We start from the raw sequence: 15,296 nt of genomic DNA, 5'->3' as shown, positions 1-15,296 counted from the left end.
GTAGGGCTCAGAGGCCCGAACCAGGATAAATCAATTGTGTTTCTTGCGTGTTTTGAGTGTCCAAGCCACTGGAGACCCACACATCAACCTCCGACGAACAAACCCGATGCTAGCCGCAGTTCTGAATCCGCGACACCACCAAAATCCTACTTGTAAGCCTCCGAAAAATGAGATTTTCCACCATATTTTTATATGGCCCCACATGTAAGCTTGTGAAAATTGAGATAAAAAATGAGGAGACATGGGGACTTGATTGGGGAAAAATCAATGCAGACGATCCATGGAGCAATTGTGGGCACTTACCATGGATTTGCGACACGTGTCCAAGCACATGTATCTAACACATGAGTGTAATTGTTTCTCTTTCCAATTATTTCTAAATTTGATCAAGAACCCCATGCGTTAGATGCATGTATATGGACCTGCTACTAGGTTATACTTTTCAATTCCGAAGGAGGTGTGCATGGGGCTTGATTACATGGGGGTCTAAAAGAGATTATATGACTAATCACCTTCTCAATATTTTAACAAACAAGTTAGTCATTTATTCAATCTCTTCGCATCATTCCATCCGCCAAAATCCATATTAAGGACTAGATACGCTTTTGCCATAACAAAAACACGTTATATGGCATATAGCCAAAGGCCATGATCATGTTAAGGAAATAGAGAGGGTATATGCTTGGTTTGTGACTGCAGTGGCCAGGTCAAACTTTGGTCATATCCAAAGAGGGGCAATGCTCAAACTTAGCAAAAAATAAATATGTTGATTAAGCGAGAAAACTACACTATGTAGCTAGCAATATATAAGCATTTATTAGGACCTTTTAATGCACCACATCTAGGCATATCTTTATTTTTTTAACCATTTATAAAAGGTAGTAGTAGTGTTAAGGGCATGTTCGAATCTCATACAGCTAGTAATTAGCTGCTAAAAAGTAGGTGATATTTTATTTGGATTCTCAGCTAATAAGTCAACTAATGTTTTACCTACCACCAAACTAATAGTTAGCTATTTATAGCTGGTTATTCTAACTAGTACAACTGATAGTTAGTTGGGTGTACAAGCAATTAGTCCAATTACTCCCTCGGTTCCAAATTATAAGACGTTTTGGGCCCTGTTCGGCAGGACTTATTGCTGTTGCGGCTGATTTGTAGGGCTGATTTGTTATGAGAGAAAAAAATAATGTTCCCATGGCTGAAAAGTAGGGCTAATTCTGGCTGATAAGCTCAAGCGAACAGGGGCTTTTTCTAGATGCATTACATTTGCTATGCACGTAGATATACACTATGTCTAAATACATAGTAAAAGCAATATATTTAGAAAAGCCAAAACGTCTTATAATTTAAAACAAATTTAGTATATTTAAAATCTTCAAAACTAAATAGGCATGCTAGCTGAAAACTATGTATACCAGAGAAAATGGATACCCCAAAACCATCGTAACTAATGTTACAATCTTGTTAGATTTTCAAGAATTGTAAAAGGAATCTTAGTTTACTTTCAGAAACTGAGTTTTTTATTGAAAAAGTTGAAACTGAAGGTGACTATTCAAAAAATGAGACCGAAAATGAGGAGGCATGGGGCTTGATTGTGCTACCTCCTAGGTTATACCACTCACTTCAAAAAAAAAATGAGGTCTGGGGGCTCCATTCCATAGGGGGTGATCTAAAAGAGATCGCAAGACTAATCACCTACTCAACATTTTAAAAACAAGTTACTCATTTAATCTCCTTGCATTATTCAATCCACCAAAATCCTACTTGTATAAGTCTCCGAAAAATGAGATTTTGCACCAGATTTTTATATGACCCCACATGCATGTAAGCTTCTAAAAATTGAGAAAAAATGAGGAGGCATGGGGACTTGATTGGGAAAAATATCAATGGAGACGGTCCCATGGAGCAATTGTGGGCACTTACTATGGATTCGCGACACATGTCCAAGCACATGCATCCAACACATGAAAGAGTATAATTGTTTTTCTTTCCAATTATTCCTTCTATATTTGACAAACACCACATGTGTTAAATTCATGCTCATAGACATGTGTCTATGGTTGCTCCATGGGAATGTCCTTGCTGAATTTTTTCTCTTGATGGTGCTACCTCCTAGCTAGGTTGTACCGTTCATTTTCGAAAAAGGAGGTGTGGGGGGATCGACTTCATAGGGGGTCTAAAAAAGATTATATGACTAATCACCTTATCAACATTTTAACAAACCAGTTAGTCATTTAATCTCTTTGCATTATACCATCCACCAAAATCCATATAAGGACTAGATGCACTTTTACATAACACAAACACGTTATATGGCATAAGAAATGCAACCAAATAGCTAGGGAGCGTATATGCTTGGTTGTGACTGCAGTGGCCAAGTCAAACTTTGGTCATATCCAAAGATCAGGGGCAATGCCAAAACATGGCAAAAATAAAAATGTTGATCAATTAGGGCCTTTTAATTGCACTACATCTAGGCATATCTTTTTTTTACCATCTATATAAGGTAGTAGTAGTGTTAAGGGCATGTTTGAATCCCATACAGCTAGCAATTAGCTGCTAGAAATTAGGTGAGATTTTATTTTCGATTCTCAGCTAATGCATGTTTTACCTACACCAAACTTAGTTACCTATTAGTTGGTTTTTCTTGCTAGTACAACTAACTGTTAGTTGGGTGGATTCGAACAGAGCCGAAGAAGTTCAACCAATTATAATTTAAAATCTCCAACAATAAATGGGTGTGCTAGCTGACAACTAAGAGCATCTCTAAGAAATTAGCCAAATTTACTGACTTAGCTACTTTGTAAAATAGATCTCACAAAAAAAAAAGACTAGGCTATCCAACAGACTCTAAAATTTAGAGTCTCCATATTCAAAAGTGCCACGTCAACTTGATTGTCTGAATCAGCGCGGGAACAGGCCAATGCGCGGGAAGAGGATGGATGGCGAGCGGCAAAGACTATCCAAGAATAGAGAGCAAACATCGTGGGATACATGGCTACTAAATTTATAGAGTCATTTACCAAGTTTTTTGGAGATGATTTTTTTTTCTAATACTAGTTATATTTAGCTTTACAAAATGATTTGGCTAATCTCTTGGAGATGCTCCATGTATATAAAAAAAAGATATCCCAAAAAACCTCAGTATAACTAATGCTACAATCTTGGTAGATTTTCAAGAATGGTAAAAGGAATCTTAGTTTAATTTCAGAAACTGACTTTTGACACTGAAGTTGACCATTCAAAAAAATCAAAAAAAGAAGCTGACTTTGATTTACGTCGACGACGACTTTTTCAGCAGCTGATGATATATTTATAGCGGCGCGCATCACATGCTGCAGCATCGTCTGCGCCTTTCAGAAAGAAAAAAAAACTGAGATAGAGAGGTGCGTGACGGGCCACCACGCGCTTCATCTTGCTCGGTAGTGCTCGTTAGCCCTGGACTACTGGAGTTGAAATTCTTCCACACATGCATCCATGCTTGCAGCAGCTAGCTTATATATATGAGTGACCAGTCTGCTATAACAGATTAACAGTGTATATCTTTGCAGGTCGCGACGACGCTCCCAGCTAGCCAGTAGAGACGACGACCTCGAGATCGGCATGCCTTGCCGGCCGGCCATCCAGGAATCGACGATGGCCGCCGCCGCGCCTGATGTTGTCAGGTCATTGTTGCGGATGGCGGCCGCGGCTATCGTCGTGCTCCTCGCCGTTGGAGCGTCGACCGTACTGCACCTGGCAGCCGCCGAAGTGCCACCGCCCGACGCAGCCCAGCATGGTGTTACAGTAAGCGTCAGCCAACGCCAGGTGCGTACGTGCGCTGCGTACTTGTACTACTACGTTACTGTCCTAGGCATATATTGTTGGGTCGTTGAAATCCGGTAGTTCAGCGTATGGACAACAAGAAACAACCATATTCTGAGCACAAGTCAATAATCACAGTAGTTTCTGGGAGCTCCATTTTTTTTTTGTTTTTTCTCCTATCTTAATAAAACGAAACGCAATCCTCCTGCATAGTTAAAAAAAATATTTTTTCCACGAGTTCTCCATATGGTTACCCATGAAATTGTTAAAAAAATATGTATATATTTCCCAGGTACTATATGGCGCCTCAACTCTTTGTAATTTTCCATGTACTACCCTTTCTTTCTGTAATATTTTTTTGACCTTTTGTGTTTTTCAAATATATTTCAGTTCGGGCCCAGCCCCTAGTGTTTATTTTAAAATCCAATACTTCAGAATCATTATTCTAAATAAATTGCATATGATAGTTCTTTGGAACATTTTATTTCTCTACTTGCTGGAACATTTAATCCCTTTGCTTGAATTTTTTTCTTGACTACAACATTAACAAATGCGAACAGATAAATAACACGGTCATGGATTCCTATCATATGTAAACCTACTAGCTTGTGCTAAAACAAGGACGAACATGTGGACTATATATAGTTCTACCTCCATCCTAAAAATGATGCAATTTTATTTAGCTTTAGATTGAGTCAAACTTTCTTAAGTTCACTACCGGATCCGCCAGCTTTGCCGAGTGCCGGGGGCACTCGGCGAAGACCCAAAAACGGCAAAGGGTTTGCCGAGTGTTACACTCGGCAAAGGACACTCGGCAACCCCTTTAACGGCAAACGCTTGTTTGCCGAGTGTTTTTTGTCGGACACTCGACAAAGACGTTGCCGAGTGCAAAAAAACACTTGGCAAACTTTTTTAAAAAATAAAAAAAGGCAGGCCGCCATCCACGCCCGCACCACCAGCACCACCACCGCCATCCACGCCTGGGCTACGCCGGCCACCACCGCCACCACCACAGCCACCACCACCACCACCACCACAGCCGCCGGACGACCGGGAGAAGAAGAAGGGGAGGGGAGGGGCCGCCGCCATGGAGCCCGCCGTCAGATCCACCGCCACCGGGATCCAACCCACCGGATCCGTCGCCGGAGGACACCTCTCCGCCGGATCTATGTCGTGGTGGCTTCATCCCACCGGATCCGCGATGCCACCCGCCGGTGGAACCATGGAGGGGAGGGAGGGGAGGAGGGCGGATCTGCACCGCCATCGCCGGGAAGAAGAAGGGGGGGGGAGGGGCCGGATCCGGCGGTCGCCGGCGGGGAAGAAGAAGGGGAGGGAGGGGAGGGGCCGGATCCGGTGGCTGCCGGCAGGGAAGAAGAAGGGGAGGGGCCGGATCCGGCAGTCGCCGGTGGGGAAGAAGAAGGGGAGGGAGGGGAGGGGAGGGGCTGGATACGGCGCAGCGGGAGGAGGGAGGGGCCGGATCCGGCGGCCGCCGGCGGGGAAGAAGAAGGGGAGGGAGGGGAGGGGCCGGATCCGGTGGCCGCCGGCGGGGAAGAAGAAGGGGAGGGGCTGGATCCGGCGCGGCAGGAGGAGGGGAGGGAGGGAGAGGCCAGATCCGGCGGCCGCCGGCGGGGGAGAAGAAGGGGAGGGAGGGGAGGGGCCGGATCCAGCGTGGCAGGAGGAGGGGAGGGAGGGAGGGGCCGGCCGCCGGCGGGGAAGAAGAAGGGGAGGGAAAGGAGGGGCCGGATCCGGCGCGGCGGGAGGAGTGGAGGGAGGGAGGGGGCGGCGCGCAGAGGAGGAGGGGAAATCGCCGGGCCGGGGCTGGGGCGGGTGCGGGCGAATGGGGATGGGAGGGGCTGGCGGGACGAGGGGAGTAGGGAGGGGAGGGACCGGTTTTTATTGCGGGTGGGGTTTTTTATTTATTTTTTTACTTTGCCGAGTGTTGATTTTCAGACACACGGCGAACCTCCATTTGCCGAGTGTTTTTCCTGACACTCGGCAAATCCTCTATTTGCCGGGTGTTTTTTGTTTTACACTCGGCAAACTCCCCTATTTGCCGAGTGTTTTTTTTTCCGAGTGTTTTTAGGATAGCACTCGGCAAATAATTTATTCGCCGAGTGCCCGAGTGAATACACTCGGCAAATAAATAAACACTCGGCAAATTTGAGGATTCCGGTAGTGGTTGGGCAATTTTGGATTCAAATCTTTCGATGCAATCTTTTAACACTAACATGTATACAATTGTTGGTTAAGGGCTGCTCCAAAGTCCAAAGTTTGGCAATTTTAAAATGCAAAATCAATAAGCATGTGTCTTGATATGTATGCGCTTAAATTTGCAGGTAATTGTGGACAACGGCGTGGTGCAGGTGACGCTGTCAACGCCACAGGGACACATCACCGACGTCCGCTACAACGGCGAGCAAAACCTTCTGTACTACACTGGCGGGGCCAATACTGCAGGGTAAATTAGGGATATGCTATTTAATAGGCACCTGAAATCTTTGTTCTTATTAGGCGACGTATATGATAGGCAGTAGATTTTGATGAATGTATGATTTGCCTTCATCTTCCTTCAGTTATCCTCTTTTTTGGGTCAACACGTGGTAGTGTCCGCTCCCTCGCCTACCACCTTCCTCCAGCCATACCCCCAGCGGTGCTACATACCACCGCTCCTGCCATGCTAACTAGTGCAACATCATAAGCTCCCCTACCCATGTGCCGACGGCGGCTCGCTCTCTTACTGCTCTACCCCTTGCCCGTCACCTTTGCATGTCTTCCCTGTCTCCCGGCCCCCAAAGCACTCTGGAATCCTCAGCAACCCCTCATCCCTAATCAGGTTGGAGCACAGAGCAAGTCACCTGAGATATTTGAAAATCTCATGCGCCTTTAGTTTAGAAGAAGTGGATAAATTATTGGCCGATACAAAGGAAAGTTAAATATGCTCCTAAGGGCATGTGCAGTTGTGCACCCATTATCGAATGTCGAACGCAGTTTTTTTTTTTTTTTGCCCTTAAGGGCACGTGATGTGCCCTTTGGGGTAGAGCAGTAAAATCTCAGTGCGAATCTCAGTGCCAATCTTGTGGTCCACAGCAGCAGAGCATATGCCCTTATGGGCAAAATTTACTTTAAATTGTCTCTCTTCTGATGTGCATCTATCTCCATATACACATCCAACAATACAGGAGATGGAAGCACCCCTTAGGGGTGAACCGCGTTCGCCAACACAAATTAAATTGTGACTAGGAATTTGCATAATCTTCTTTCTAAAAGGTTGTCCATTATTTGGTGTAATTGTTCATATGATATAAATATCTTGATGCAGCAGCCGTGGACCATATATATATAATACATATGGTTCATTGATCTTTGTTTCTGATTATACATATGGTTCATTGATCTTTGTTTCTGATTATAAACAATCTCCTGCAGGTATTGGGACGTGGTCTGGGACTATCCCGGATCAGGTCGGCCAGGAATGCTCAACATGTGAGTTCACAAATTAAAAGGGAGCTGCTTGCATTGCTTGCGCTGTGTGTTGGCTGTTGAGCGACTTGAATTGTTTTTGTACAGGTTGGACGGTTCAGAGTTGAGGGTAGTATCCTCAAGCGAAGAGAAAGTGGAACTTTCTTTCAGGAGCAACTACAATCCGTCGCTCCCAAACAGCGTCAGGCTAAACATCGATAAGAGGTAGTAATGCGCAATGGAAGCACCGATCTACCAGTTCAATGCAATCCCCTTTTTGTCCCATTGGAATCCGATCCTATGAGAAATTGAGAACGAAGAACTAGTGAACTAGCGTTGCATGTTGTTTCAGGTTTGTGATGCTGAAAGGCAGCTCCGGTTTCTACTGCTACGCCATTTTGGAGCACGCCAGTGGCTATCCTGCTCTCACCGTCGACGAGGCTCGGATCACCTTCAAGCTCAACACGGCCATGTCAGTCCCTTGAGCTTCACTCACCAACTACCTCTACGTACCTAAAATGGCCTAAAATGGCCGGTATGTATGTGTATATAGGTTCAACTACATGGCGATCTCAGACGATATACAGAGGTACATGCCCAGCATAGAAGACAGAGTTGCGCCACGTTGCGCTCCACTGGCGTACAAGGAGGCCGTCCTGCTGGTGGACCCCGTGGAGCCACAGTTCAAGGGGGAGGTGGACGACAAGTACCAGTACTCGCTGGACAACAAGGACAACGCCGTCCATGGCTGGATCAGCGCCGGCCGCACCAACCCGGCCACGGGCTTCTGGGTCATCACACCCAGCAACGAGTTCAAGAGCGGCGGCCCCATGAAGCGGGAGCTCACCTCCCACGTCGGACCCACCTCCATGGCCGTAAGAAAATACAAAACATTCTTCTTCTTACCACTACTACAGAACACTTATCACTATCGGTTCCTGGCCTAGTTTCACTGTCGGTTTCGCGCTTCGGCAATGGACGTGGATAATGATAAGGAACATTATCACCACCAGATTGAAACCAGTGGCGAAAATCGAATAAAAACATTTAATATAAAATACACGGGCCCTCGCGCGACTACCTGCACCTGCATCCGCCACCGCTGGCGAAGGGTGAGGGGGCACATTGAGAGGAAGGCAGGGGGGCACATGTGAGGAAACGGAGGACGACAATGTGGGGGAGGAGAAGGGAAGGAAAGGGGCATATGGTGGGACAATATGAGAGGTTAGGGGGGAAAATATAAGGCTGAGATAGTTGTGGGTCCTATATAGATTTTTCACCGCTAGTTTCAAAAAATTCGAAGGTGAAAATAATGTTGTGAAAATATTTTATATACTTTAATTCTTCCATTGCAAATATTCAATAGTCTATGACAACGATCAGGGGTGGATGTGTGCCCTGCTGGCCTGGAGTGATCCTAAAAGCATCTAAGGACGCCTCTTCAGTATATGCAATATAGTTCAGGGTCCCACTTGATCGGTATTTGGATCCGCAACTGACGACAACATGCATATAATATGCATTGTCAGGTGTTTCTAGGGACGCATTACACTGGGATCGACATAATGCTGAACCTGGGCGACGGCGAGTACTGGAAGAAGGTTCTGGGCCCGGTGTTCGTCTACCTCAACTCCCACCCCAACAATGGCAGCGACATCCGGGCTCTCTGGGACGACGCCAAGGCGCAGGCGCGAGAGGAAGCCAGCAAGTGGCCGTACAGCTTCCCGGAGTCGCCGGACTTCGCCAAGGCGGGCGACAGGGGCACGGTCACCGGCACTCTCCTGGTCAGGGACGCGTTCGCGAGCAACAAGGGCGGCGACGTGCCTGCTGCAACGGCGTTCGTCGGGCTCGCCGCGCCGGATGGGCAGCCTGGCTCCTGGGCGACGCAGTGCAAGGGGTACCAGTTCTGGACGAGGGCGACGGCCGGCGGCCGGTTCAGCATCGCCGGCGTCCGGGCTGGGACGTACAGCCTCTACGCGTGGGTTCCCGGGTTCCTCGGAGACTATGTGAAGACCTCCACGGTGACCGTAACGCCAGGTGGCGCCGTTGACCTTGGTACCCTTGTGTTCGAGCCGCCGAGGTCGGGCCCGACGCTGTGGGAGATCGGCGTGCCGGACCGGACCGCCGCGGAGTTCTTCGTCCCCGACGCCGACCCCAGATACGCCAGCAAGCTCTTCATGGGCAAGGACAGGTACAGGCAGTACGGCCTGTGGGAGAGGTACGCCGAGCTGTACCCGGCTGGAAATGACCTCGTTTTCACAGTTGGTCAGAGCGACTACTCAAAGGACTGGTTCTTCGCACATGTCACAAGGTAATCCTCCTAATATACATATATGGAATTATGGACAACAACCCCTTACGGTAAAGATGCCAGGTGGTCATGATGGTCTATATACAAAACATGCATGTTTGTGTTTGCAGGATGGTTGGCAACGTCAGTACACCGACGACACGGCAGATACGCTTCAACCTCGACCACGTCGTGGCAAACGGCACCTACACTCTGCGCATTGCTCTTGCAGCTGCTCAAATGTCCAGACTCACGGTACACATGCATGTTACATATATACAAATCTTAATTTTGTAACCTAATCAGCCAAACATGCATGTCTGCTGATACAATACAATGTGCTCTCATCTTTGAAATAAGGTGCGCGTGAACGGCAGAGCGACTAGGGAAGCCGTGTTCAGCACGCCGGAGTTCGGCGAGGGCAACGCCATCGCGCGGCACGGCATCCACGGCGGCGTGCAGTGGAGCTTCGAGTTCCCCATCAGGGGCTACCTGCTGCAGCAAGGCAAGAACAGCATCAGCATCACGCAGACGATGGCGTTCGGGCCCTTCTTGGGGGTCATGTACGACTACCTCAGGCTGGAAGGGCCTCCGCCGGCGTGATCACTCCGGCGACCTCCATTGCGCCGCTAGCCGAGAACAGTCACAACATCCTAGCTAGATGGCAATGTAGTCACAACAGGATATGGATTCCCGCATCTGTATTCTTCTATTCTAGCAGTAGTCGCAGAACAGTAGAAGCCAAAAAGCCTGTTCGGCTGCACTCATTTGCAGCTGATGCAGCGGCGAGCATGAGTGAGCAATGGTGGATGGAAAGTAACAAGTGTAGTCACAATTCTACAAATAAAGGCAGACGAACAGGCCGAAACCAGAGTGAAATAAGTTTGGAGGATAACTAGATGTTTAAAAATTCGACACAAACTAGCCCATCGATCCATGCTCCAAACATGGTTAGGTATGGTAATTCAATCCACAGGTGCTGCTGGTAAGCGAGCCAAGTCACACCTGCAGGTCTCATCGAGTCGGAACCCGAAATGAATGAGGGTTATGTGCGGATGCTAAATCGCACCCGTGAGTGCCCATCGCGGCCCAAAATATAAGGAACATACTAGGTAACCAAGTATCCATGTCCAGATGTAACGACATGTTTGCCATTTAGGTCTTAAATTTTAGTCCATTTCAAATATAAATGAGTGACTATGTGGTAGATGACTAGATGTACTTATTGATATAATCGTGATGATATATTAATTGTAAGATGAACACACTTAATGGGTGCCCGAAACTCATGAGCGACCCGTGGACAAGGACGCATGTACAAAATTGCACCTGTGAGGTGTTGCAATGGCGGATGTGACCAGGGTTTCAAAATTTGGTTTACATGTTTCTACCGACCAAAATTCGTAAGTTTCAGAAATTCCGGTGCTAAATTTCAGTCAAAGGAAATTAAATCAATTTTGATCAAAGGAAATTAAATAAATTAATTTTATGGTGCTCAAATTAAAAAAAACAGAATTGTTTGAGATTTTATCCTTACACCTCCTGCAAGGCGGTGGAACCTTTCCACTAGATTAGATGCCAACTTATGAATTTTGATTAATAATGTCGATGTGAAAAGTGACCAACAAATAAATATTCATAGTTTTGCCGTACGTTGTGATCGGATGTGGCCTAGCACTAAATGATACAGGATTTATACTGATTCAGGCAACGTGCTCTACGTCCAGTTTCAGTCGGTCGGTGACTTTATTCCTGAGCCTAGGTGCTCGAAGTTTGCTGTGGGGTTACAAACGAGTATGGAATGAGAAGGGGGGTGTTAGAGACCCGGTCGGACTCTAAACCAAGTGGCTAAGAGTGACAGGTGCTCTAACGTGCGCTAAGTATTGGAGCGTATGTACTATGTAGCTATTGAGTTCTAGAGCTGTGGAGCTGTTCGAATGCTCAGGTTCTCTAGAGCCAGATCAGAGCCAGCCTCCTCTGTTGGGAGAGAGCGCATCCCCTTTTTATATATAGGTGAAGGGGATGGCTTTACAAATCAGAGAGAAAGTGCGTACGTGTGCTACCTACTCTTGTTGCTCACGCCATCGGGTACAAGACGATTGTCGGGCCTCATAATACTGTTTATTTCCAGACGCGTCTGGCAGGCTCTACCGTATTCGTCAGGCATTTTCCGATGGCACCGTCCTGTAGGTGCGTAGGGCATAGCAGGGTACGGCAAACGACGGCGCCTACAACACTGTTTGGATTCTGACACGCCTAGAAGGTCGTATAGTGCCTATCTAGTATGACCTGGTGGCACCGTCCTGCAGGTGCGTAGGGTACGGTCATTGGTATTACAGTTTGACTTGAGCGCCTTACCTTATCTGCTCCGCCTAATCCACGGGCCCTTACCGAGTGGGCGTCCCCAGTCGATCGTTCCCGGTCGGCCCAGACCATGTTGGTCGGGGAAGAGCTGCAAGCAGAGGTTTGGTGTATTCCCGGTCGGAAAAAGGAGGTTGGAGTCGGACGATGTCTTTACCTTGGCCAGGCTTTCCGATCGGGGATCAAATCATTCTCCTGGCCTGTCGTTAGGTATCTAGGCCGGCCCGAGAGGCGCGCGTTGTCACTACGTCATTTGTTGGGCCGAGTTTTTGCTGAGAAGAGGGCCCATTGGGGACCCCAGGTTTATGAACCTGACAGGAGCCCCCGAACCCTTTTGGAACTTCTATGAAGTCATGAAGGTGTTGTTTACACTCGTTTTACGAGTGCACCCGGTGGGTGTAAGATCGTGGGTCGCCGTCGGGCGAGGCGGAGCACCACCCCAAATGTTGGGCGCAGCCAAGGGGTCGGGCGAGATGGAGCGCCAACCCAGGCGTCGAGCGCGGCCGAGGGGTCGGGCGAGATGGAGCGCCAACCCAGGCGTCGGGTGCGGCCGAGGGGTCAGGCGGGACGGAGCGCCAACCCAAGCATCGAGCGCGGTCGAGGGGTCGGGCGAGACGAAGCGCCAACCCAGGCATCAGGCGCGGCCGAGGGGTCGGACAAGACGGAGCGCCAACCCAGAGTGTCGGGCGTGGCCGAGGGGTCGAGCGAGACGGAGCGCCAACCCAGGCGTCGGCGCGTGGCCGAGGGGTCGAGCGAGACAGAGCACCAACCCAGGCATCGGGTGTGGCCGAGGGGTCGGGCGAGACGGAGCGCCCACCCGGAGTGTCAGGCGCGACCAAGGGGTCAGTCTAGTTTCGTGTGTTACCCCGTCCGCGGTTTCCACAACCGGAGGGGCTGAGCTAACGTCACTTGCCTCGATGGCTCGAGTGATGTGCTCGGTGAGCTTAATAACGGGTATGTTCGAGTGGAATCCAGGTCCGTCGTTCGTAACGGGGTCGGCATAGCCCTCTCCCTGCTCAGACTGAGGTTGTGCATTTGTCTTTGGCCATGGACTTTGCAATTCATCTAGGGCTAGGTCCATCACTCCATAAAAGCCTCTCCTACAACTTCTGGGTATGGATAAAAGCAGGGGCAAAGCTATAGTGATTCCTAGGTATTCCTAGGAATGCCCATCTTTTAGGTAATACCTCAAGTATACATCGACTATACTCATATGTATAATATATATTGGGTTTAATCCTCTATTTTTGGGAGTAAGAGCATCCCAAGCAACACCATTCCATTCCTCCCATTCCCAGGCCGGCTCATAAGGTTGTGCTTAACCATCCCCAATCAGCCAATTCCCCATTGGCTACTTGCAAGTACTAGGATCTGATGGCCGGTGGAGCTCCTGTGGCAGTTCATGCGGCTAGAACCACGGGAGTAGCGAGTGCGAGGGACGAAGGGGTGGTGGTCAGGACACCAAGGGACATCCAAGTGACTTGTGCCAAGTGGAAGGCAGCGACAAAGGTAAGGACTACGGACTAAGGACTATGAATATATGATTTCTAATTTCCATTAAGCTAGTTGAATCAAAAGATCATTTCAGACATGAAGTTAATTGTTTACAAGCTTGTCAAATCTTATCAAATGGAAATGCTCATACTTCCACAAGCAACTACTAGAGAGGATCTTTTCCTCCATGAATTATGTGAAGAATAAATTGAGGAATAAGATGGGGGTATGAATCCTTGAGTGATTACTTGGTCACATTTATTGAGACGAACTTCTTTTTGCAAATTACAAAGAGTTTCCCATGCAAAGTTTTCAAAACACGTTTACATATCAATTATAATATTTTGTTGCAATTTTCTAGATTTTTCTAGATATTTTTTCCATTTTCATAGTGCTAAATCTATTTTTTCAAGCATCTACAAAAAATTTCATGAGCTCTAAATAATAAATTTGGATTTTTCGTCCCAATCTATTTCTAGATTTTTTTTGAATTTTTAAAAGCTTGGAGACATTTTTTGTGGCTTTAAATCCTTATCGAGTATTTACTGATTTTTTTAACTAAAATGGATAAAATCACCTTCAAAACCATTCCAAACTAGAGCAGTGTGGTAATTTGAATGGTTTGAGAGTGTGGGAGGTAAGATGTCTGGTTTTGGAGTTTGAGGAGGAAAATCAGATTATATCAGTGAGATAGAATATATCTTTTTGCACTCAGAATTATATGGAAACACCTTGGAACAACTGCACGCACAAGGAATTTTAGACGGCCCATCTTGGAGAAGAATACAATTTGAGCGCGACTCGTGTTTTCAGGGAGGATATTGGGTCAAAACTCGTTGCCAAGCGGGCCCTTAGCTATGGTCTTCATATGCCTTCCAAGTAGCGATAAGGCCCAATTAAGTAGCGATCTAGATGCAGGCCCAAAACTGATCAAAACGCGTGCTGCCACTTTGCAGGTCATCGCCATTTATGTACTAGTGCATGTTTTACCTAATAAAGCTAGCTAGCTCTGACTCTGACTGAGACCATTGCAGTAGTGTCTCTGGGCGGAATAAAGCTTTTCAAGTGGTGACGATGTCCACCGAGAAAACCATAAAAAAGTACAATTCAAGATTTGGTCAATGTCGAATTGTGCTAAGTTTAACTAAGTTTATGAAAAATATTATCAACATGCCATAAAAAAGTACAATTCAAGATTTGGTCAATGTCGAATTGTGCTAAGTTTAACTAAGTTTATGAAAAATATTATCAACATGTACGACTCCAAAAAGACATACTATAAAAACATATTTCACGATGAATCTAGCGATATTAATCTAGCATGATAAATATTAGCATCTTATAAATTTGTTTAAACTTTAAATCATTTGACTTAACACTATTTTAGAATTGTGTCATTTTTGGAATGGAGTAGTCAAACTATCTTAAATTTGACTAAGTTTATAGGAAACATTACAAGCATGCATGTATATGACTCCCGATTAATATGCAATTTAAAATATATTTCATGATGAAGCTAATGATACTTATTTAGTATGATAAATAAATACCAATATCTTTTTATATAAATTTGACTAAACCTTAAACAATTTTACTTACCATTATTCTATTCTAGAAATTGCATCTTTTTTTACAGATGGAGCAGTATTAGCTAGCTAGCGTGGTTTCCAAGTGATATAGATCCAGATGGCTTTCCAAGATCTTGACGTGCGTGCGTGTCTCTATCTGTCCCAATACAACACAAGTGTCTTATTGTCCCTTAATCTCAATGCACAATGATGACCATGCATGCATGCCTGCCTGTGCCTGCCCATGGTTTGATGACTGAGCATGACATGGACACGCTGACAACTCCGTTGATCATAGGGTATGATGGTCCCGTGCCCGA

General features: G+C 46.6%; 1 protein-coding gene across 1 annotated transcript; it reads left to right on the top strand.

The window, feature by feature from the left end:
• Positions 1–3,678: 3,678 nt before the first annotated feature.
• On the top strand, positions 3,679–10,156 carry LOC136479304 (rhamnogalacturonate lyase B-like). Its single transcript, XM_066477216.1, has 9 exons — positions 3,679–3,807; positions 6,141–6,262; positions 7,231–7,287; positions 7,372–7,488; positions 7,616–7,735; positions 7,817–8,138; positions 8,793–9,574; positions 9,685–9,808; positions 9,914–10,156. The coding sequence occupies exons 1-9, from the start codon at positions 3,679–3,681 to the stop codon at positions 10,154–10,156; spliced, it is 2,016 nt and encodes a 671-aa protein (XP_066333313.1).
• Positions 10,157–15,296: the final 5,140 nt, after the last annotated feature.

The sequence above is a fragment of the Miscanthus floridulus genome, chromosome 9 (assembly GCF_019320115.1).
Source record: "Miscanthus floridulus cultivar M001 chromosome 9, ASM1932011v1, whole genome shotgun sequence".
Lineage (NCBI taxonomy): Eukaryota > Viridiplantae > Streptophyta > Magnoliopsida > Poales > Poaceae > Miscanthus > Miscanthus floridulus.
This window is presented reverse-complemented; position numbering and strand designations above follow the sequence as displayed.